The 22,941-nt window shown below is 45.5% G+C and overlaps 1 protein-coding gene across 1 annotated transcript in view; it reads left to right on the top strand.

The window, feature by feature from the left end:
* Positions 1 to 22,941, top strand: part of CHR24 (chromatin remodeling 24) — a 39,999-nt gene that overhangs the window by 5,534 nt on the left and 11,524 nt on the right. Inside the window, exon 5 of the mRNA XM_087690171.1 lies at positions 21,780 to 21,917. Coding sequence (XP_087546297.1) covers positions 21,780 to 21,917 — 138 coding nt within the window. The remainder of the gene's footprint in view (positions 1 to 21,779; positions 21,918 to 22,941) is intronic.

Raw genomic sequence — 22,941 nt, 5'->3', positions numbered from 1 at the left:
GGTCACCTATGTTCAGAGGCATTTTTGACAGGATGGTCTTGTATGCTCCTGCGAGACATTGGTGATGGACACAGAGACATGCTATGATCTTCTCTATTTTCAGGTGTTTGGTACGATCGACATCGATATCAGGTTCTCTCCGAGGCACCTTGATGGTGGCTTGATCACCCACTGCTTGGGTATCCATGGTTCTTCTTGGTGGTTCTATGTTGTATAGTTTCTGATCCCTTTTCATTGTACTATTGTATTGTATCAGATCACTCATGATCTGAGAGGGTGTTAGCAGAGTATTTGTCAGCTCATGTGTGAGTCTGAGCTTGATCTGGGCTGGGCATTTTTATTAGGTATTTTAGGTATTTTTCTGATGTGGCATTTTATGCCAGTGGGCATTTTATGCACCAGTCGGCCAGCATTAAATGCTGTCCGACCAGCATTATTGCTCCCCACTTTTTCAGCCTATTTATACTCAGTGGCTCCTCCTCAGTCAGTCACTTCATCTTCACCATCTGCAGACTCTGTGGAGAGAGGAGCCAGTGCCAGTGCCCACGCAGCCAGTGACTCACTGTTGTATGCGACTGTCTCGTGTTCAGATATATGGATTCCATTTCCCGTGCATACATCTGAGTTCTCATCTGTATCGTGTTCTTTTCTTTTCTCTTTTTGTCTTGTGTTTCAGCAGTTTATTTCAGCACATGTTTATGCTTCCACCGCTGCTCCACTTCTGATAAATCATACTTTCATAACGATACTCTAGGTTAAGTAATCAAGACCATGAAGCTTATCATCAATAGTATAGCAGAATGGTGCCATTGGAGAGGGTAAGAAATAAAGATGTGAAAAAGATATACGGTATATGGGGAGAGAGGGAGAGAGAGAGAGAGAGAGAGAGAGAGAGAGAGAGAGAGAGAGAGAGAGAGAGAGAGAGAGAGAGAGAGAGAGAGAGGGAGGGAGGGAGGGAGAGGCCAATTTACGAAAAAAAAAAGAGAGAGGCCTATGCAATTTGGGGCATGCATAAATTCAAGGCTTGGTTGAAAATGACAATGATGGAAGGATGGTTGAACAAGACTCTGTTCAAATGCAAGCCCTTTCTTTGGAGAATAGTCATTGGTGGGGTTTCCCTTTGCTTTGGCTTTTTCTGGGCATTGAATCTCAAATGGCAATTGCTTTTTTTGTGCAACTAGCAAGGAATCTTTGCATCATAGATTTACTTCTTGCTCTTTGGGTAGGAAAAATTGGGCTCTTTTGATAGATATTTGGAGAGCGGTTGTGGTCTATTGTTGCGGCCTTTTGATTGGGTTTTTGCCAAGGCCAAACATCCCACCCTATTGTAGTCACATACGAAGGTCCTGTTTCATTTTTTAAGATTTTGGGGCTATTGGCATAATTGGATTACTTGGAATGCTTTTGTCTTTGACTCTATCATGGGCATCTAAGGACACATGGCCAAACTCAAGGGTCTTCTACATTGGCAGTTGGATCTTGCGCAACATGTTGATATTCTCCCTAGGGAGGATTTAGCTCCTTGGCATATGGCAATTTTTATTGTTTTTTTTCTGTGACTTTTGTGCTCTTTTAGTTATTTAATCTTGTAAAGTGAGTTTATGAAAGATGGGCTATAACCATCTTGCATCCTGTAATCGTGTAATCTTATACTTATTTTTGTAATTAATACAATTATGTATTACGAGAGAGAGAGAGAGAGAGAGAGAGAGAGAGAGAGAGAGAGAGAGAGAGAGAGAGAGAGAGAGAGAGAGAGAGAGAGAGAGAGAGAGACGCGTGTTATGGGACTCGTCGTCGGACGTGCGCAGGGTTCGTCTGCCGCTCTGCCGTTGACTTCTCCCACCTTGTCACGTCGCTTGTTCGTCTGCGCGCCTCGTCACGTCCGTTCGCTTGTTCATCCGTTCGCTTGTCATGTCCATTCGCCCCGTCACGTCGCCTGTTCGTCCGTTCGCCTGGTTCCCTGAGAGCGCCTCCCTGCCCTGCGCGTCGCTTGATCCCTTTTCCTAGGGTTGTGTAGGATTGATCGGACACTGTGTGCAGCTGGACCCTGCGACCTAACCCTGTGACCTGACCTTGCGAATCTGCTTCGTTTTCTTGCCCGACGACCCCGACTGTCTGTATAGCAGGCGGCTGCAGTGTAGACTTCACTGTCAGTCCCCCGTCTCTTCTGGCCTTCGAAGCCCTTGTACTAAGAGTGACCGACATGCAGTCTTCTAGGTTTCTGGCACAATAGAAAGAATTCTGTGATACTAATAGAAAGAAGCCTCTGTACTAAGAGGGAGGGAGGGAGGGAGGGAGGGAGGGAGAGGCCTGTGCTGTCGCGGTCTTCCGCGAGCTCTTGGTGTGGCATTGGACTTGCACATGTATTGAAACACCATGGTTGGACTAGATTTGGCATTTATTGACCAAACGGTGGCAACCCTTGGTCCGGATTTTGATACAGAGGAACCAGAGGACATGGTTTCGTGTACGAAGGAGATGCCTTTTGGTCTAGACTTCCAGCCTACGGGCAAACGCTCCAAGCATACGACAGAAGAGATAATGGATCATCAGGAACGATCGTATGCTTAGGTTGCCTCTGACTCTGTGGATTCGCAGGATATTAACTGGGAGCATTTATTGGAGTTTGCCAACACGCTGCTTGGCGAGTATGTTCAACACAATCATGCAGCATTTTGTGACTCTGGAACTGATGATGTTCTGGAAGCCATGGTGGACCCGAAAAGTGTCTTACGCTCTTTTTCGGTGTTTTACGACCGTGCTGTTATACTCTTCTTCACTGGCAGGATTCCAGTGCTTTCCCACATTCGCCAGTGGCTGCATCATTTACTACAGGGGGAGTGTGTTGAGGAGATTTTTGTTGGGCCCCGAGACTTCTATGAGATACTGTTGAAATCTGAGGTGCATCGGGCTGAGCTTCTGTTTGAAGTGTCATTGTTCTTTGATCGCCGTTTGGTCCATGTTGTGCCATGGCACCCTATGGCGGACTTTCAGCGCCCCTTCAACGTGAATGCCCGGTGTGGGTTGAAGTGGAAAATTGCCCGGTTGTCTATTGGCCATTGTTAAAGGATGCCATGGCCGCTGTGGGAACTGTTCTGGTCCCCCCAAGCCTAAGGGCCATGAAGCGCAACCATTTGTGTATGCTATGGGACACTGCTAGGAAAAGGCTTGCATGGCTTTGTATTAATTGCTTTGGCATGTATCCTTTGCACTTTCGTTTGAAATGGGGCAACTTTGCAAGACATTGCTTTTCGTGTGGAAAATTGGGGCATTTTATGGTCGAATGCCCAGAGAAGAAACCATCTTCAGATGATGAGCAAGTTGCGCTGCCAATGGGAGATATGGTGCTTGATACTCCGTCCCAGGATGCACCCCAGCCACACAGAAAGTTCTGGATAAAGGTAAACAACTTGCTTCGGGTTTGGATTCCCTTGGTAATGACTGGGTAGAGGCACGTCCCAAAAAAGGTAAAAAGGTTGATGCTGGCCTGGCAGCTACCGGGTCTAATGTTTCACAAGATTCCATGTGCACGTATATGCGCAAGAAAGAAATGCTGTCTTTAGAGCACGTTGCGCGTACTATGGTTCCTTTTGCTCCTCGTAATCAGTCTGCTTGGAAAGTTTATACCGAGAGTCCAAAGGGCCCACCTGCTAAGTTGGCTTTTGATACTCGAGGGAATGTGATTACGCCATGGGATCATCGTTATCCTCGCTTCATCCCCAAGACAGTGGATATTCTGTCGATCTCTAAAGCTGGCCGTTAGAACTCTTTTGCCGTGTTAGCTGATTTTTTGGATGACGGTGTCCTTGATATTCTAGCAGAAAAGGTTAAATCGAGGCAAGTGGTGCCTCGTTTCCTGATTTTCTTTTTGGATACACATGAAGATAGCCACGTGGAATGTGTGAGGCATTTGTTCTCGCCATAAGCAACATGCCATGTGGATTGTATTTTGAATGAGAATCAGTGGGATGTCTTGTGTGCGGTAGAGCACAAGAGTCACGGTGAAGCAGGAAAAGTTGTGGATTGCCATGGGTTTCGCTTATTTTATGCAGGAACACCTGCCGGCCATTATTTTGGTGTGCTTATGATTGTACATGAGAAATATCAGCCGGTTCTTATTAAAAATAATGTACATGGCCGCTTTGTGGTGGTTGAAGTTTTATTTGAAGGAGAAATCTTATGGTTGGTGGGCCTATATGCTCCGAATGATCCTTTATCCCGCCGGGATCTTTGGAATACCTTGAAGACCTCCTTGTCACTTGGCAGATGGGGTTTTTTGATGGGGGATTTTAATATGTGTGTTGATTCTTCACAATCCACTTGGGGGCATTCGGTGATGGACGCTCCGGAAAGTCGGGCGTGGAATGCGTTTGCTCTTGACATGCTTAAGCAAGATGTATGGTTCTGGTTACACCCTTCTTCTACAAGGTTTACTTTCCATTCGGCGCAGTATGCCACTACATGGTCGAGGTTGGACCGAATGTACATCATGCAGGATGATGATTCTCTTCCTGAGATGCTGGAAATGGCAGTCTTGCAGCAATATGCCTTGTCGAACCATTTTCCTCTCCAGCTTGAGCTACTTGCACAACCCATTGCACCTTTTATGCAACTGCTGGATAGACTCCCTTTACGTTTCAACTCCTCTTATTTGAAGCATTCGCTCTTTCGAGGCTATATGTAGCAATTGATTGATAGATTTTTAATGGACTTCGCCTCTGAGGGCACTGCTTCCTTTGAACGATTGCTCTCTAATGTGCAGCGGATAGCTCAACAGTATGGGATCCACCATGCCTCTCTTTGTCGGCGGCGTCGACACGCAGCGGAGGACTTATTGGCTTTGGTTCGTTCTTTGCTGGTAGACACTCGAGATGATGAATTTCTGTTGTGCGGCGGCCTCTTTGCGAGTTATGCTAAATGGTGGTGTTATAGAGCCCTTTGTCCTGGCACGTTCTGTGAGACAGGGTTGTCCTTTGAGTCCTCTCTTCTTTGCCTTGGCGACTCATCCGGTTCTGTCGATGTTATCCTCCATGGTAGCTTCTGCTCAGTTGGTCGGGTTGTCTCTTTCTTTTGGTTAGCACTTCGTTAGTCAATCTTTGGCAGATGACAATTTTATGATTTTACGTACGGACAAGGACAATATTCGCAAGGCATTAGATGTCTGGACGCTCTTTGGTCAGGCTTCTGGTCTTCGTATCAATACTTTCAAATCGGTCCTTCTCAGTTGTACGGAGTTCGATTTATAGTCATTGGGCTGGTAGGGACAGGTTGTGCCCCGTGGGTCCATTGTCAGGCATCTTGGGTACCTTTTGGGTGCTGATGCTCAGTCAAAACAACTACTACAGTGGATTTCACAGAAACTAGCAGCGAAGTTTCTCTATTGGAAGTCGCAAGCGTGGCCCTTACATGTTCGCCTCAAAGTGGCTCAAACAATTATGCTGCCAATGCTTACATACTTCTTACCATTGCTGCCTTGGACTCCTACTACTTTGAATGCTCTCACCCGGCCCATTCGTTTCATGATATGGAAGAAGGATTCATTGCATGCTGGTTTTTTGTGGATTTCGTGGTCGCATACATGTACCCCCAAACTCCTGGGTGGTGGGGCTATTTTGGATGCCGAAACTCATATGCTGGCACTTCGTTGGTCTCTTTTTCGTGGCATGTGTGTGGAGCATCACCCGTGGGCTGCTATAGCCCGGGTTGACTAGTCTGCTAACATTGACTCTTCTTCTTTAATTTTCAATACATCTTGTTGTCCGTAGCAAACAAGTTGTTAGAGTGCAATGAATGCAGAAGCGTATGGACAAGATTGAAAGAAAAAAAACGTGAGAGAAATGGAGAGAGAAAAGAGATAAAAATGCAGAAATTTGCAACCAATGAATATTGAAATGAGAAGGGTAGATATACAAGGGCTATCAATGTATCTCCTCCGATCGTCTCTCTTCTACTAGCATATGAAAAGCAAGTGAGTAGGGCAGGTTGCCAACGTGGTGCGAATAGGAGAAAATAAGCACAATAAAATAATGCAAGTAGCCAGCAAAGGAGACTGACTTGATCAAAAGGTTGTTGACTACATCAATAATAAATAAAATAATCAGCGGTTGAACCTCTAGTTGTCATGTGCCATCATCGCTTGCCTGATGGAACTACTCTTGCTGAGTGCTTGTTGAAAATGCTCGTTGACTGATAAGAATAATGAATAATGTCCTCTAAGAGTACCTTCAAGAGAATTGGCTACACCAATGGTAACTTGATAAATGCTAGCTTAGGGGATGACTAAGGGATTTGGAGTGCTATTGAAAAAACAAATTTGCAAGATTATCCTCTGTATTGTAGTAAACCACATTAATGGTCTCATCCAAGATCTTTTTCCAAATGAAATGGTATCGAATCTCAATGTGCTTTGATCTGGCATGAAACATTGGGTTTCGTGCCAAAGCAATGCAAATCTTGTTGTTGCAATGAAGTGTCGTAGGACTTGTTTGAGGATAGCCAAGCTCTCCTAGTAACCTTCGAAGCCATACTGTCTCACGTGGTAGAAGACGCTACTCTATACTCTGCCTCTATGGAAGAAAGGGCGACAATGGGTTGCTTCTATTACTCCATGAGATAACACTCGTAACCAAAGTAAAACAATATCCTATTGTTGACCTTTGTTGGGCAACATCTCTGGCCCAATCTAAATGTGTCTAGCTTGTAAGAACCAAAGGTGAATCTCCAGTACTTGCTGGATAATGAATCCCAAGATCTATGGTCCCTTTGAGGAATCACAAAATTCTCTTAGCACCTTACCAATGTACCATCTTGGGTTCACTCATGAACTTGGCTAACAGACCTACAAGAAAGCACAAATCAACCCGAGTGTTAAGAAGCTAAATCAAGGACCCAATCAACTGCTTGTAGCGGGCAGCATTCGTTGTCAGAGAATTAGCATGGTTTGTAGCTTTCTAGCTCAAACATTGTCAAAAGCTCTTGCATATATTTTTGTTGGGAGTTGAAAATCTTGCGTAGAGTTTGTTAAATCTCATGGCCTAAAAAGAAATAAAGAAGGCACATATCTATCATCTTGAACACTCTTGCCCTCCAATTGAGGTGTGGACATATAATTGGGGATCAAAAGAGGAATGTTGATACCCTAACTTCCCTTGGAGGAACGAGTCTATCTTCTTGTTCTAGGCACGTGGAGCTTGTTTGAGGCCATAAAGAGTCTTCTTTAATTTGTACACTCGTCCATTTGATGAGAAAAAGCTAGGAGGCTGCTCAACATAGATCTCCTCCTTCAAATTACCATGGAAGAAGGCAAACTTCACATCAAGTTGATAAATTGTCCATCTCCTATGGTTGGCTAAGGCAAGAATCACTCTAATGGTAGCCATCCGAGTTGGTGTAAGGATGTCATGGAAATCCACCCCTAGCTGTTTTGCAAAGTTCTTTGCAATGAGTTGCACCTTGCCATCTCTGTGTTGACACAAATGACCTTTCTATAAACAGGTCGAGGCACAAGGCACCAAGTGTCGTTCGGCTCAATAGCATTGAACTCCTACCCCATAGCCTTCTTCCAATGGTGTGATTGCAAAGCCTCCTTCATGTAGGTGTTCCTTATCTTGTATGGCATGGGTCATCAAATAATAATTAGTACAAACAAGCTCAGTAGCATGTGCTTGGTTCCTCCAGGTCATTGTGGTCCATCTTACGGCCACCACTCCTCAGGAACTCCCTCAATCCTTGAATCACAGTGTGTCTCGAGCCCAACGTGGAGAAGGCCAGATCTCTCTTCGTCACTCAATTTGTTGAAGCCTCTAAAGCATCCATTGGTGGTTGCTCAATTGGGGAAGTTGGTGGGGGAGTAGTATTCTCATCCAAAGATGAAGCATCTCCATTCCGTGGAGGCTTCAAAGGTACAGTCGTCAGCACTCAACTATCTCTTGGATCTACAAGCACATGGTGCTTCTTACCCCCCCTTTGAGGTTGGAACATCCATGAATCAAACATCTCGACTTGTGTATACATCTTGCTTAACGGGATCATACAATTGGTGACCTTGAGACTATGAGCTGTAGCTCCTAAACATCTGTCTTTGAGAAGTTGCCTCAAATTTATCACGTTGTGTATTCGGGATGTGGACATAGGCATCACAACCAAAAACTATGAGATAAGAAACATTTGGCTTAGACCCAAAATATGTCTCATAGAGTGTGATACCAACAATTGAAGTGGAGGATCAATTAATGATGTGGATTGCAGTAGCCATAGCCTTGGGCCAAAGACATTGAGGTGTGTGTTTTTGCTCCATAATGGTGTGAGCCATCTCAATCACACTTCGGTTTCTTTGCTTCAATATGCCATTTTCTTGAGGTGTATTTGTGGTTGCAAACTCTTGGTGAATACCACGATTTGCACAAAACACCTACCAAGCTCATTAGAAACAAATTGTCCACCCTTATCCGATTGTAATGTAGTCAGTTCTCAGTGTGATTGGTTCTCCTCAAAGAGTAACCAATCCTTGAAGTGGGAGAAACCCTCGGACTTTAGCTGTAAAAAATAAGTCCATATCATCTTGTTAACATCGTTCACAATCAAGATGAAATACAAGCTCCCCTTTAGGGACTCCGTCCTCATAGGTCCACATAGATCTGTAGAAACAAGCTCCAAGGATGCTGAAGTGTGTCTCAAAGCCTTGGTGAGAATGGTATCACGATGTTGTTTTTCATGAATGCAAGATACACATGGTTGTTGGCTCACCACAATGTTCGGCATACCTCGAACAAGTTGTTCCCTAGAAGCCTTTTGAAGGCAGTCATAATTTAGGTGGCCAAATTGAGCATGCCAAAGCTTGATTGTGTTTGAGAGGTAAGAAGAAGAGAGGTCAAGGGAGAAGGAGACCTTAGCTTGTAGACTTCATTCTCCTCGTAATCGGAAGGAAGCACTTATCTTGATCCACGATCAAGAAATAGAAAGGAATCTTCGTCGGACTCAACCAAGAGGCTGAGGGCACAAATCTTGTGTACCGAAAGCAAATGGTAACCCAAGCTTGGCACATAACGCACCTTTGAAGTATGGGCATCGCCTTGCCCATTTGGAGTAAGTTGCATATTACCCCTCCTTTGGATAGGGACCGAAGAGCTATAGCTGATCAGAATCTATCCATGCAAAGGTTGCAAATGTGCAAGACCTGTTGTGGAAGGAGTCATGGATGTGGATCAACCCTCGACCTCAAAGCACGTGGTAATGGGACAAATGGCTTCATTGTGCTGGCAGATTTTCTAGATGAGGATGTTCTTGCTATTTTGGCAAATAAAGCTATAGAGAGGCAATTGCAACCCTAGTCTTGATCCCCTATCTCATCATGAAAATCGCCACATGGAATGTACAAGGTATTTGTTTACATGGCAAGCAACATGCTATGTGGCAAGTCTTACACTCTAATGTGTGGGATGTTTTGTGTGTGATGGAGCATAAGAGTCACAAAGTAGCAGGGAGAATCCTACACTATCATGGTTTAAGCTTTTTTATGTTGGGGTTTCAATAGGAGCCAATTCCGGTGTATTGCTAATTGTTAGAGAGAAATTTCAACTAGTAGTGATAAAGAGGGGTGCATCTAGCAAATTTATAGTTGTGGAAATCATGTATGAATGGGAAGTGTTATGGCTGGTGGGTCTTTATGCTTCTAATGATGTGCTTGGTCGTCGCAACTTATGGCGCCAGTTGACAGTATGCCTCTCCCTTGGAAGGCTTGGATTCATCATGGGAGATTTTAATGTGTGGACCCATCACATCCAACTTCAAGACATGGACTCATGGATGGTTTGGAATGCCAAGATTGGAATGCCTTTGCTTTAGTAGTTTTGAAAGAGGATCTTTGGTCTTGGCTATTTCTGTTGGGTTTCATACGCGACTACGCTCACAGAGGAGTGTTGGTGTTCAATAGGACACTGGGGCACTTTTTACTCTCGGTACGAGAGGTTTTTTCCCCCAGACTTATTGTCTTCTTTCGTATGTGTTTATGTTACACACTTACGGGTACTTATCGTGTTCGGGTGCGAACACCCCCTACAACCCTAAGGTTTAAGGGTTGTACTTTGTACTTTCAGTTTACACTTTTTCAGTCATTAGGTGTCGTGCTTCACTCTCCACACTGTCTACTGCACTCTCAGCTGAGCTTTGTTCCTCACCCTCTCACATTTGGTATTAGAGCAGGGCTTAGCTTTGCTCAGCCTCTTGGAGTTCTCACACAGTCCAGCTCTGCTCCAGTTTGAAGCTGCCCAAACCGCCAGCCAAGAAGCAGCTGCCAGTACCCAGCGGGTTCGTCAGCTGTTGCGCCAAGTCCACCACAGCAGCGCCACCATCTAGTAGCTCGCTAGTCTGCTTGGGAGATTGCTTGCCAGGCTGCCTTTGCCCTCGCTTCCCTGCCTGTGATGCCCTTGTCTTGGCTGTGCTACCTCTGGTCAGCGCCTGCCATGCCCGCCTCTGACCACACCTACGAGCAACCATGCCGCCCACCAACTGTGCAGCAGCCCGTGTGCCCACGCTCGGTGCCTATGGCAATACTCGCCACGCCAGTTTTCAGCCCGCTTGTGCTGCCTGTGTTTGCCAATTTGCCTGCTGTGCTGCCTCTACACCTCTTGCTTGCTTGCCACCACCTGCCCGCCTACCAATGACCATGCCGCTTGCCAAGCCTTGGTCTGCACAGCCCTTGTACCACACCCGCCCGTGGCAACGCTCACCACACCAGCCTTCAGCCTGCTTGTGTTTGCCTGTTTGCCTCTTGTGTTGCCTACACCTTCTACCCGCCTGACGCTTGGAGACCTCTTGCCCTGCCGTGCACCGCCTAGTGGCACTCTACTCGCTAGTGCCATTGCATAGGAGCTTACCTTCTAGTATGACCAGCCATGGGTGCATTGAGATAGCTATCTTTCATGGTCTGTAAATACCATCTAGGCATTTGTCTTGCCTCTTGACTATGCATAAGCTCTTGCTGAATTTCAGTTTCAGCACTTTGCTGAATATTCAGATCAACCAATGGTTGATTTTCTGCATTTTGCGATGGAACAGCTGGCTGAACATTAAGTTCACTTGCTGAAACTCCAGTTGAATCACCAAATGAAATGGACAACAACCCTTCAAATACATCAAGTGCAGCCTGATATGTGTCTAAACCAGCAAGGGGTAATTCTGATTTTTCATCAAAGAGTACATCCCTATTGACAAACACCTTTTTAGAGGCTGGATCATAGAGTTTGTGTCCTTTGCTCTCACTACTATATCCCACAAAAATGCATTTGACAGCCTTGTTATCCAACTTTTTTTTGAGTACTTGGGGAATGTGTGCATATGCAAGACACCCAAAGGTACGAAAGTGCCCAACAAAAGGTTTTCGACTGTTCGAAGCCTCAAAAGCCGTAACATCTCCCTTTTTCTTTCCATCTCCACAAGATTGGCACAACTTGTTGAAACTTTTCAAAAGAGATCATACGAGTAGGCCAAACTGGTTGCACTATCAGAGGGTCCGTAGGATAATAATTGTCAATCGCATAACTTTTATTGCGGCCTTCATGCCTTCTTTGCTAGAAAGAATGTGGTTCATAAGAGCACTTCAGACAGTGGAATGATTTGTCTTGCAAGGGATTGTGCAAATGTGCAGAACCTATTTCATGGACTTGCTTGGTTTGCCATCCTTTGTTTCTCATGCAATCAGTGCGACTTGTTCACTATTTTGTGATCTGGTTAAAGATCAAGTTACGTCAGAGGTTGCCAATACTTTGGATATGGACATTACACAAGATGAGGTCATGGATGTCCTCTTGCATTTGCCTAAAGTCAAGAGCCAAGGTTGGGATGGTATCAGTAATGAGTTTTTTGAGACTTATGCCACTCACTTGTTTGCACCTTTGATAGTCTTATACCAACAGATTTGGACAATTGGTGCCCTCTTGGAAGGAGTGTTTCATTAAATTGATTCCTTAAGTGCCATTCCCCTTAGTCTTGAAGCATTGGCGACCAATCTCCTTGATGGGCTATGTATATAAGTCCTAGCTAATAGATTGCATGAATATCTTACGAATATTATTCACCCTACCCAATATAGATTTATTAAAGGGTGCAATATTTTGCACAACAACTTGAATGCCCAGATGGGAATAGATTATGCTCGATACACAAGCAAGGAATGGTGCTCGTTCAGTTGGACTCGAAAAAAGCCTTCAATCATTTGGAATGGTCTTTCTTGGGTTAGTTGATGCAAGGGATGGGTTTTGGTTCGAGGATATTTGCACTTATCAATATTATCAGCACAGACTCCTTATCAAAAGTTTTGATCAATGGTGGTGCCATGACATCCTTCCCCCTTCGTCAATTGGTTAGGCAAGGTTGCTCGCTAAGTACTTTGTTCTTTGCCTTGGCCACTCACCCCATTTTGACAATGCTACCTCATCTAGTGGCCAATGGTAAGGTGGTTGGACTCTCTGTCCCTTCGTAGGAATAGTTGGTGGGTTAGGCCTTGGTAGACGACACCTTCATCTTTCTTAAGGGTGATCTAGATAACATGCAAACATCGATGGCCATATGGGGCTTATTTGCCTTTGCCTCGGGACTATACATCAATGCATCTAAGTCAGCCCTTATAAGTTGCACTGTGAGTGATCTCTAGGCCTTGGGTTGGCAAGGTGAGGTGGTGCTTAAAGATTGTTTTTGGGCACTTGGGCTATCCTTTGGGAGTGTAGGTTTCACCCAAAGCGTTGATAGATTGGATCTCCTCATGCATTATGGATAAGTTCGTGTATTGGAAGTGACAAGCTTGGCCTTTCCACTTAAGATTAAAAATAGCACAGACAATCATGATACCAATGATTTCATATCACCTTTCGTTGCTCTCTTGGTGGAAGTCTCATTTACAACAAATCACTCAACCCGTCTGGTTTTTGCTTTGGAAAAAAGATTCTTGGATGGGTATCTCTTGGATCTCTTGGCAACATGTTTGCACTCCCAAAAGAATGGGTGGTGGGACTATTTTGGATTTGGAGACACACATGATTGCTCTTCATTGGTCATTGTTCTAGACCTTGTGTGAAATAGGCAACCTTGGTCCATGATTGCTGAATTTTTTCTTGAGACTCAAGGTATCAAGCATGAGAACACGAGGATTTCTGCCTCATGGTGGCATGTGCTTAATGCTGAACAGGCTATCCATTTGAAGTCTTCCATGCTATTGAATCATCTGATCCAATCTTGGAGATTGGTCCTTGCTAAGTCTTCTTGGCACCCATGTTTGGATTGGGAGGCGGCTAACTCCGGGAGAGTGGAAGTGGTGGTGGTTTCGAAGTTGCTCTCTTGGCAAGGTAGAGAGGAACAAAGGCCAATGTTGAATAGAATGGTTGCCTGGGACTTGTCATTGGCTGATGCTCTTCTATTTGTTAGTGGCGTTGTTATGTCCTTTAGATCAGCCCAACGCTACTTTCATGTATCCGGAGGATACCGTGAGTTGTGGAATGCCATCTCCACCTCTTTATGAGCCATGGAGCCTCTCCTCTCTTTGGACCAAGAGGCCCCTTGGTAGGATTGGTTGATTAATGGTAGACTCCTTTTGGGTGATACTTTTGCGAATCAAATATATCATTTGCTTATTCGTGACAAGGATTGTCTTGTCCAAAAAGGCAATACCACTTGGGGTCTCTAGAAAGGCCAAGCGTGGTGCAAATGTGTTGTGATGATAGACTGGCTTAACAAAACACCCTTTCAATCCAAGGTTTTCATTTGGTGAATGTTAATTGGTGTACTAACCCTTGCCTCGTTACTCTTCAAGTGAAGGATTTCCAATGGTTGTTACTTTTTTTTGTCAAACGTCGGTTGAACCTTCGCCATCGGTTCCTTACTTGCCCACTCGTGAGGAAGGTTTGGCCACTACTATCGGTCATTTGGTTACAAGTGGTTGGCTTATAGATGCTTCCAAAGGATTGGGTCTTTGGACATCCCAAGTTTGTGGATTTGGTGCAAGTGGGCATGAAGTGCTCTTTTCTTTCTTGAGCTTATGCAATTGTTGGCATATATGGACCATGAGCAAGGCATTCATCTTTGATGCTTCATCGAGCGTGCAGAGTCATATAGCCCGCTTTAAAGGCCTTCTTCATTGGTATCTAGACTTGATTGATGGTATTCTCCCTAGACAAGATTTGCTTGCTTGGAATATTGTAGTTTCTTTTGCCCCCCTTTAGGCACTTTGCTTTCTTTGTATTCACTCTATGATGTCTTTGACTTTATGCATGATGGCCTAGAGCCATATTGTAATCTTGTACTTTTTTTTGTAATTAATACAATTACCTTCTACACACAGATTACGGAGAGAGAGAGAGAGAGAGAGAGAGAGAGAGAGAGAGAGAGAGAGAGAGAGAGAGAGAGAGATTTTGTTTCACTTTCTTAGATACTAGGGCTGTTGGCACAATTGGATCATTCGGAATGCTTTTCTTTTTGATTCAGCCTACAATGCTCAGGGCATATTGCTAGGCTTAAAGGCCTATTGCATTGGTAGATAGATCTCTTTCGACACTCTGACTTACTTCCTCGGGAGGACTTACTTCCCTGGCATATGGCCATTTTCTTTGCGTCGTTGCCATGACTTTTTGTAATTCTGTTGGAGTTTAGTGCTTTAGAGAGCCAGAGAGATTACACGCGATGGCTTAGAGCCATCATGTATCTTGTAACCATGTAAACTTGTATCTTTTTTTCGTAATTAATACAATTACCTTTTACGAGAGAGAGAGAGAGAGAGAGAGAGAGAGAGAGAGAGAGAGAGAGAGAGAGAGAGAGAGAGAGAGAGAGAGAGAGAGAGAGAGAGAGAGAGAGAGAGAGAGAGAGAGAGAGAGAGAGAGAGAGAGAGAGAGAGAGAGAGAGAGAGAGAGAGAGAGAGAGAGAGAGAGAGAGAGAGAGAGAGAGAGAGAGAGGGAATAGAGAGAGAAGAAGAAGACGGGTCGCGATCGCGCGGATGCCATCGCCTGAGCCCCTCGCCCTTCCGTCGGCCGTCTGACCTGTGGGTCTCGGGTCGCCGTCGTCGCCCGTCCGCCCTGCGTGTGGGGGTCTTCGCCGTCGCCTTCCGCCCTGGGTGCCGTCACGCGCCAGCCGTTCATCAGCCGATTGTCAGCTCGCCACAGGTAACAGGTTGCGTGCGACAGAACAGGGCCCCTTGCTTTCTCCGTCGCATCAGCGAGACCAGCATCCGGCGTTCGAGTGTGCGCCCCTGTCTTATGCTTCCCGCGTTTGTGCCTGGCACGCTCCAACTTGTCCTGCGTCCCGCCTTCCTGTGATCGTGTTGTTTGGCAGACTGGAGGTAACGGCAGCACGACTCTGTCCCTGCTGACATCAGAGGTTGCCGACAGCCCATTTTCTTCTTGCACATGCAATCTAGCCCTGCACACTGAGGCAGAGCAGCCCTGCCACTTTACACAGAGAGAGAGAGAGAGAGAGAGAGAGAGAGAGAGAGAGAGAGAGAGAGAGAGAGAGAACGCACGACAGGAGATCAGCTCGTCGTACACGATGGCTGGTTTGGATCTGGATTTCATAGATCAAACGGTGGCAGCACTTGGCCCGGACTCGGATGCTGAGGAACCAGAGGATATGGTTCTGTGCCCTGAAGAATTGCCCCCGGGTCTTGACATCCAGCTTGCGGGTAAACGTACCAAGCATACCCCGGAAGAGATAGGTGTTATTCCGGATCTTTCCTATGCGCAGGTTGCTTCGGATTCTGTGGACTCTCAAGAGGTGGACTGGGAGCATCTGTTGGAATTTGCCAACACTCTGCTTGGTGAATATGTTCAACATAATCAGGAAGCCTTCTCTGACTCTTCTCCAGACGATGTTCTGGAAGCTACCGTTGACCCAAAAAGTGTCCTACGCTCCTTTTCCGTATTTTATGATCGCGCGGTGATACTCTTCTTCATTGGTCGCATCCCGCTGCTTTCCCGTATTCGCTGGCTGCAGAGTCTGCTACAAGGGGAATGTGTTGAAGAGATTTTTGTTGGATCCCGCGGTTTTTTTGAGGTCCTCTTGAAAACAGAGACGCACCGTGTTGCTCTCCTGTCTAAACTGCCTTTGTTTTTTGATCGTCGGTTGGTTCATGTGGTTCCATGGTGCCCGATGGCAGATTTCCAGCGCCTCCTGCAACGTGAATGCCTTGTGTGGGTAGAAGTGGAGAATTGTCCGGCTGTTTATTGGCCGCTATTGAAGGATGCTATGGCAGCTGTGGGCACGGTTCTGGTTCCTCCCAGTCCCAGGGCCGTGAATCGCAACCGCTTGTGCATGTTATGGGATACTGCAAGGAAACGGCCGGCGTGGTTACGCCTCAATTGCTCGGGTATGCATCCGTTACACTTTCGTTTGAAATGGGGCAATTTTGCAGGCCATTGCTTTTCCTGTGGACAGTTGGGGCACTTTATGGCTGAATGCCCAGAGCAACAACATGTTTCAGATACGGGTCATGTTGCCCCGCCCATGGAAGATATGGTGTGTGATGCTCCGTCATTGGATACTATCCACCCGCCCCAAGTTCTGGCCAAAGGCAAACAACAGGTTTCGGGTCTGGATTCCCGTGCCACTGATTGGGTTGAAGTTCGTCCCAAAAAAGGCAACAGGATTGGTGCTGGCATGGAGAGTACTGTGCCTACTACCTCACAAGATTCCATGCGAACCTATATGCGCAGGAAGGAAATGATGTCTTCTGAGCGCTTTGCTCCTGCTATGGTTTCTTTAGCTCCCCGTCATCAGCCCGCCAGGAAAATGTATTCGGATTGTCTAAAGGGTCCACCTGCCCAGCTGGCTTTTGATACCAGAGGCAACGTCATTACTCCGTGGGACCGTCGTTACCCACGTTCCAACCCCAAGCAAGCAGATATGCCGTCTACTTCCAAATCTGGTCCTCAGAACTCTTTTGCGGTGTTGGCGGATTTCTTGGATGAGGGAGTCCTGGACATTCTCGCCGACAAAGTCAAATCGAGGCAAGCTGTGCCTCGTACCTGATTGTGTTTTGTATACACATGAAAATAGCCACGTGGAATGTGCGAGGAATTTGTTCTCGCCACAAGCAACATGCCATGTGGACTGCATTGTATGAGAATCAGTGGGATGTCCTCTGCGCTGTTGAGCACAAGAGTCACGGTGATGCCGGTAAAGTTGTGGATTGCCATGGCTTTCGTTTGTTCTATGCAGGAACACAGGCCATGCATTACTCGGGTGTGTTCATGATTGTACATGCCAAATATCAGCCTGTTCTTATAAAAAATGATGTTCATGGCCGCTTTTTGGTGGTTGAAATCTTATTCGAAGGAGAAATCCTATGGTTACTCGGCCTCTATGCTCCGAATGATTCGTTATCTCGCCGGGAGCTTTGGCAGACTTTGCAGACTTCCTTCTCACTTGGCAGACGGGGGTTCTTCATGGGGGATTTCAATATGTGTGTTGATTCTTCCCAGTCTACATCGGAACACTCGGTCATGGATGCGCCGGAAAGTCGTATGTGGCAAGAGTTGGCTCTTGCTGTTCTTAAGCAAGATCTTTGGTCCTGGCTACATCCGTCTTCTCCAGGCTTTACTTTCCATTCGGCCCAGTATGCCACAACATGGTCGCGGTTGGACCGTATATATATCATGCAGAATGATGATTTTCTGCCGGAGATGCTCGAAATAAAAGTGTTGCAGCAATATGTCTTGTCAGACCATTTCCCTCTGCAGTTCGAGTTGCTTGCACAACCCATTGCTCCTTTCAAGCAATTTCTGGAGAGACTCCCTTTGCGTTTCAACTCCTCCTACTTAAAGCATACAATTTTCCAGGGCTATATGCAGCAATTGCTTGACAGATTCTTATTGGACTTTTCCTCTCAGGGCACTGCGTCATTTGAAAGATTGCTCTCTAATGTGCAACGGGTTGCTCGGCAATATGGGATCTATCATGCCTCTCTTTGTCGGCGCCGTCGACAGGCAGCGGAGGATCTGCTGGTTTTGGTTCGCTCCCTGCTGGTGGACACTCCGGATGATGCCTTTCTGCTTGCACTGGCCATGCGGGTGGCCGATCTTATTAAAGAATTCCAGTTAAAATCGTATCAGCAGGCCAAATTGCAACATCTGACAGAGACTTTGCAAGATAGTGCATGTCAGACCCATAAGTTCTTTCGAGCTCTCCACGCCTCTCCTGCTCGAGAGAATATGACCAGACTCGAGGATGCACAAGGCCACCTTATCATGGATCCGCAGACTATTGTGCATATGTGCAGGAATTATTTCAGTGACCTTCTCGGTTCCGCTTCTCCACCTTTCGCCCAAATTACTCAGGCCCGTTCGGTTTTTTACGACCTCGTCCGCAATCAGCTTCTGTAGGACATGCAAGCTACTCTGGAGTCAGATATTGGTGAAGCAGAGGTTATGGATGTCCTGTTACACTTGCCCAAAGATAAAAGTCCGGGTTGGGATGGTCTCACCAATGAGTTCTTTGAAACTTTCGCTACCCAACTGGCGAAACCATTGCAGGCCTTGTTTCAGCAGGTGTGGGAAACGGGGATCATGCCTCCCTCATGGAAACAAGGACTTATTAAACTACTTCCAAAGTTCCTTCGCCATCTAAGTTGACACAGTGGCGCCCCATTTCTTTGATGGGTTCAATGTACAAAATCTTTTCCAAAGTAATGGCGAATCGGCTCCATAAGCATCTCCCTGCCCTTGTGCACCCCCTCCAGTATGGTTTCATCAAGGGCCGAAATATTCTACATAATGTTTTGAATGCCCAATTGGCCATTGATTATGCCCGGCATTCTAATCAGGAGGTGGTACTGATTCAACTGGACCTGGAAAAGGCTTTTGACTATCTGGACTGGTCTTTCGTTGCTGACCTTATGTCGGCTATGGGCTTTGGTGCTCGGATGTCTCGTCTGATCTACACCATTAGTGCTGCGGCGTCTTTCCGAATCATGCTGAACGGAGGTGTTACGGAGCCATTTGTCCTTGCCCGTTCTGTCCGACAGGGGTGCCCTTTGAGCCCTTTATTCTTTGCCCTTGCGACACATCCAGTTCTCTCCATGTTATCCCATATGGCCGCCTCCTCCCAGTTGGCCGGACTGTCGCTTCCTACAGGACAACACTTCATTAGCCAATCCCTGGCGGATGATACTTTTATGATTTTGCGTGCGGACAAAGATAACCTTCGAAAAGCATTGGATGTTTGGGGTCTCTTTGGTCAGGCGTCAGGCCTTCGTATCAATGCGCTCAAATCAGCCATTCTAAGCTGCACGGAGTCGGATTTGCAGTCCTTGGACTGGCAGGGTCTGGTTGTCCCTCGAGGTTCCATTGTCAGGCATCTTGGATACCCTTTGGGTGTTGATGTCCCCCCAATGCAGCTTCTGCAGTGGATTTCTCAGAAAATGGTGGCCAAGTTTATGTATTGGAAGTCTCAGGCCTGGCCTTTTCATGTTCGTCTCAAAGTAGCCCAGATCATTATGGTGCCAATGCTCACATATTTCTTGCCATTGCTGCCCTGGACTCCTACGACTCTGAATGCTCTCACTCAGTCTATCCGCTTCATGCTATGGAAGAAGGACTCATTGCACGCAGGTATTTCCTGGATCTCCTGGTCACATGCGTGCACCCCCAAACGCATGGGTGGCGGAGCTATTTTAGATGCCAAAACTCATATGCAGGCACTTCGTTGGTCCCTCTTCCGCGCCATGTGCTCGGATGATCACCATCCGTGGGTCGCTATCGCCCGTTATTTTCTCGAGGGCCATGGGCTTCGGCATGGCAATACCCAACTCCGGAGTTCTTGGTGGCACGTTCTGAATGCTGATTCGCGGTTTTCCAGTTCTTCTTCATCGCTGCTTACTCATTTGGTGTCTTCCTGGCAACATGTCCTCCAAAAGGCTCAGTGGCACCCACCGGAGGATCGCCTGGCTACTAACTCTTTTCAATTGGAATTACTGGCAGTCTCGCGTTTACTTTCGTGGGAAGGTAAACATGAGCTTAGACCACAATTCAACCGAATGGCACGTTTGGGCTTGTCTTCAGTTGTGGATGCCACCCTTGCCAGTCGCAATGTGTTTATATCGTTTCGTACTGCTAGGCGGCTTTTCAGGATCCCTCGTGGATACAGGCCTTTATGGGACCAGCTTTTGACGGTGATCCAGAGCAGACAACCCTTTCCTACTCTTGCTTCGGATCATCCCTGGCAGGATTGGGACCTACAAGGCCGGCTGCATTTGAGCAAAGCTTCTACTAACCAAGTGTATCATCTCCTGATTAAAGATAATCAATGGTTGGTTACTAAAGCAACTTCTTTATGGGGATTGCGCAAATCCCGGTCATGGTGGAGGGCAACTGTGATGGAGGGCTGGGTCAACAAGACACCCTTTAAATACAAAGTCTTTCTTTGGAGAGTGATGATTGGCGGTCTTCCGCTTGCTTCGGCTCTCTCCAAGCGACGAATCTTCAATGGCACCTGCTTCTTTTGCACCACTACGCTGGAATCCGCCCGCCACCGATTTATTTCTTGCCCCGTCGCTAAGAAAGTCTGGTTATTTTTGTCGGCCGTTTGGTGAGGGGTGGTTGGTATCACACTGCGCCCCTTTGATTGGGTTTTGGGCCAGCCCAAATACCCTACTCCCGCACAACCACATATGAAGCTCATGTATCACTTTCTTCGATACTGGGGCTGTTGGCATAACTGGACCATTCGAAATGCTTTTCTGTTTGACTCCGCCCATAATGTTCAGGGGCATATTGTGAGGCTTAAGGGCCTCTTGTATTGGCAGTTGACTCTTCTCCATCGTTCTGATTTGCTCTCTACGGAGGACTTCCGTCCTTGGCATATGGCAATTTCCTCCGCATCCTTGCCATGAAATTGTAACTTGTAGTACTTAGCACCTCTTCACATGATGGCTTGGATTGTCGTCATGTATCTTGTAATCAAGTGATCTTGTATTTTTTTCGTAATTAATACAATTACCTTTTACGAAAAAGAGAGAGAGAGAGAGAGAGAGAGAGAGAGAGAGAGAGAGAGAGAGAGAGAGAGAGAGAGATTTTCTAAAAATGAGAATAAGTAACACTAAAATGCATTTTTGTTTTTGAATTGTAACCACCACAATATAAATTTTCCTTTCGTTTTAGAATGATTTTCTTTTTTTCCTTTTGGTGGATAACCCAAAGCATTTTTGCCTTCTCGTGACATTAAGGCTTGGTCACATTGCCAAAAACTTACTTGATAGGGAAGACTTTATTGAATTATGACGATATAGAGGTTATATCAAATGAACGTTAGCACCATCAAGGGATTGGGAATATGTTTATTACCAAAAGGTTTGAAATGTTATGATTCCATTGTGATGAATTGTCTTAATAAGTGCAAAAATATATGGATTTTACAAGGAAAATGTGTGGAAATCATTGTTAAGTGATCGCTTATGTGAAGACTTCTACTAGCTTTTCTTCAATCTATCAAGATATTGACATGCATGAGCACTTATAGAACCTCCAAACTTTTGAGTACTTGATTGTGAGGGTTGTTCGTGAGGAAATCCTTAAGCTTTGTAGAGGTCGAATTATTTCTCAACTTGTGGTTTTTAAGCTTTAGATAAGAAGCCAAATATGTCAAGTATTTGATGAGAATCTGTTTAAAAGAACTCAGTTTTTAAAAAGTCAGTCAATTATTACTATATTATTAATCCTATCAGTTGTGTTAGTGAAGGGGAGATGAAGAGAATACTTTATATTTTTTGTTAGGTGTATCATTTGGGTATTGTTTCCTTTGACAAGCAGGTTGGTGGGATTTTATTGACAACCTATGATGTGGTGCGCAATAATTGGCAAGCTTTGCGAGGAGATCTTCATGGTAGAGATGGGTTTGGTGATCTAAGTGAGGACATTATAACATGGGATTACATGGTGCTTGATGAGGTACTCCTTGCTCAAAAGTGGTTACAATATTTTCTTGCAAGGTTGAATCTCATTGTTTATTTTTGAACGCTTTAGTCTTGATCTACCCTTAAGTGAGTTAGCGCTATTGAAATTAGAAGGTGCATGAATAATCTTTAATCTTGTCATCTCAAATTTTTTTTTTTTCATCAGATGTTTGACCCTTCATTCCATTGAGGAACAACCTTTACGATTTATGTTTGTTATGCCATTTTGGATTATGTTTTCGCAAGCAAAAGTGAAAGCTCAAACAAAGGAATAGAATGAGCATTGGAAATTACCAATTACTAAAGCATAATTATGATTGTTGATGAGCATAGGCTTGCGACCCATATATAGAAGGAAGATGCATTCCAGGTTGAGTAGGCCACATAAGGATCGACACTTGAGAAAAATAATGGGGCTGGTTGTTCCTCAATCATTTGCATAAACTTGTGCTATTTGTTCTATTTTAGCCCGCGTGTTCACAGAGTGAAGATAGTCTAATCACACTCCCCTTGTGAAATTGTAGGTAGGTTAGTCACCCTCTCCCTAGTAAAACTATAGTTCCCGGCTCATATAATGAAGGTAGGTCACTCCCACTCTTGGTATGGGTGCCACATTGGTTATCTCTCATCCAAAGTTAGGTACCCTGTTCCTTAGAAAACTACAGTTCCACGTTTGGCTAATGAATGTAGGTCACTCCCACTCTTCGTATGGGTATCGCATTGGTTGTCTTTTCCATCTAAAGTTAGGCATGTCTTGTGTAGAGCCATTGACATTTTGCATACAATCTAGAGACAAAAGCTCCATTGGAGCCTTGCTCCGGTTGTCAAGCGCCTCCTTGCGAGGATGTGCAACATTTACGGTACTACTAATGAGCTTTATGATTATCACCAAACAAAACCATTAGGAAATCCTCACAAAAAGACAATCAATTGATAGCATGTTGCACAACCTATCCAACTATCAACATTTTGTTTGTTTCCCCACAATTGAGATGTCAACTCTGTTTCTTAACCACCTC

The sequence above is a fragment of the Lygodium microphyllum genome, chromosome 12 (genome assembly GCF_053477565.2).
Source record: "Lygodium microphyllum isolate KBCC chromosome 12, Lygodium_microphyllum_v1.1.10, whole genome shotgun sequence".
Lineage (NCBI taxonomy): Eukaryota > Viridiplantae > Streptophyta > Polypodiopsida > Schizaeales > Lygodiaceae > Lygodium > Lygodium microphyllum.
Note: the sequence above shows the minus strand (reverse complement) of the source record. Positions and strands in the feature narration are given on the sequence as shown.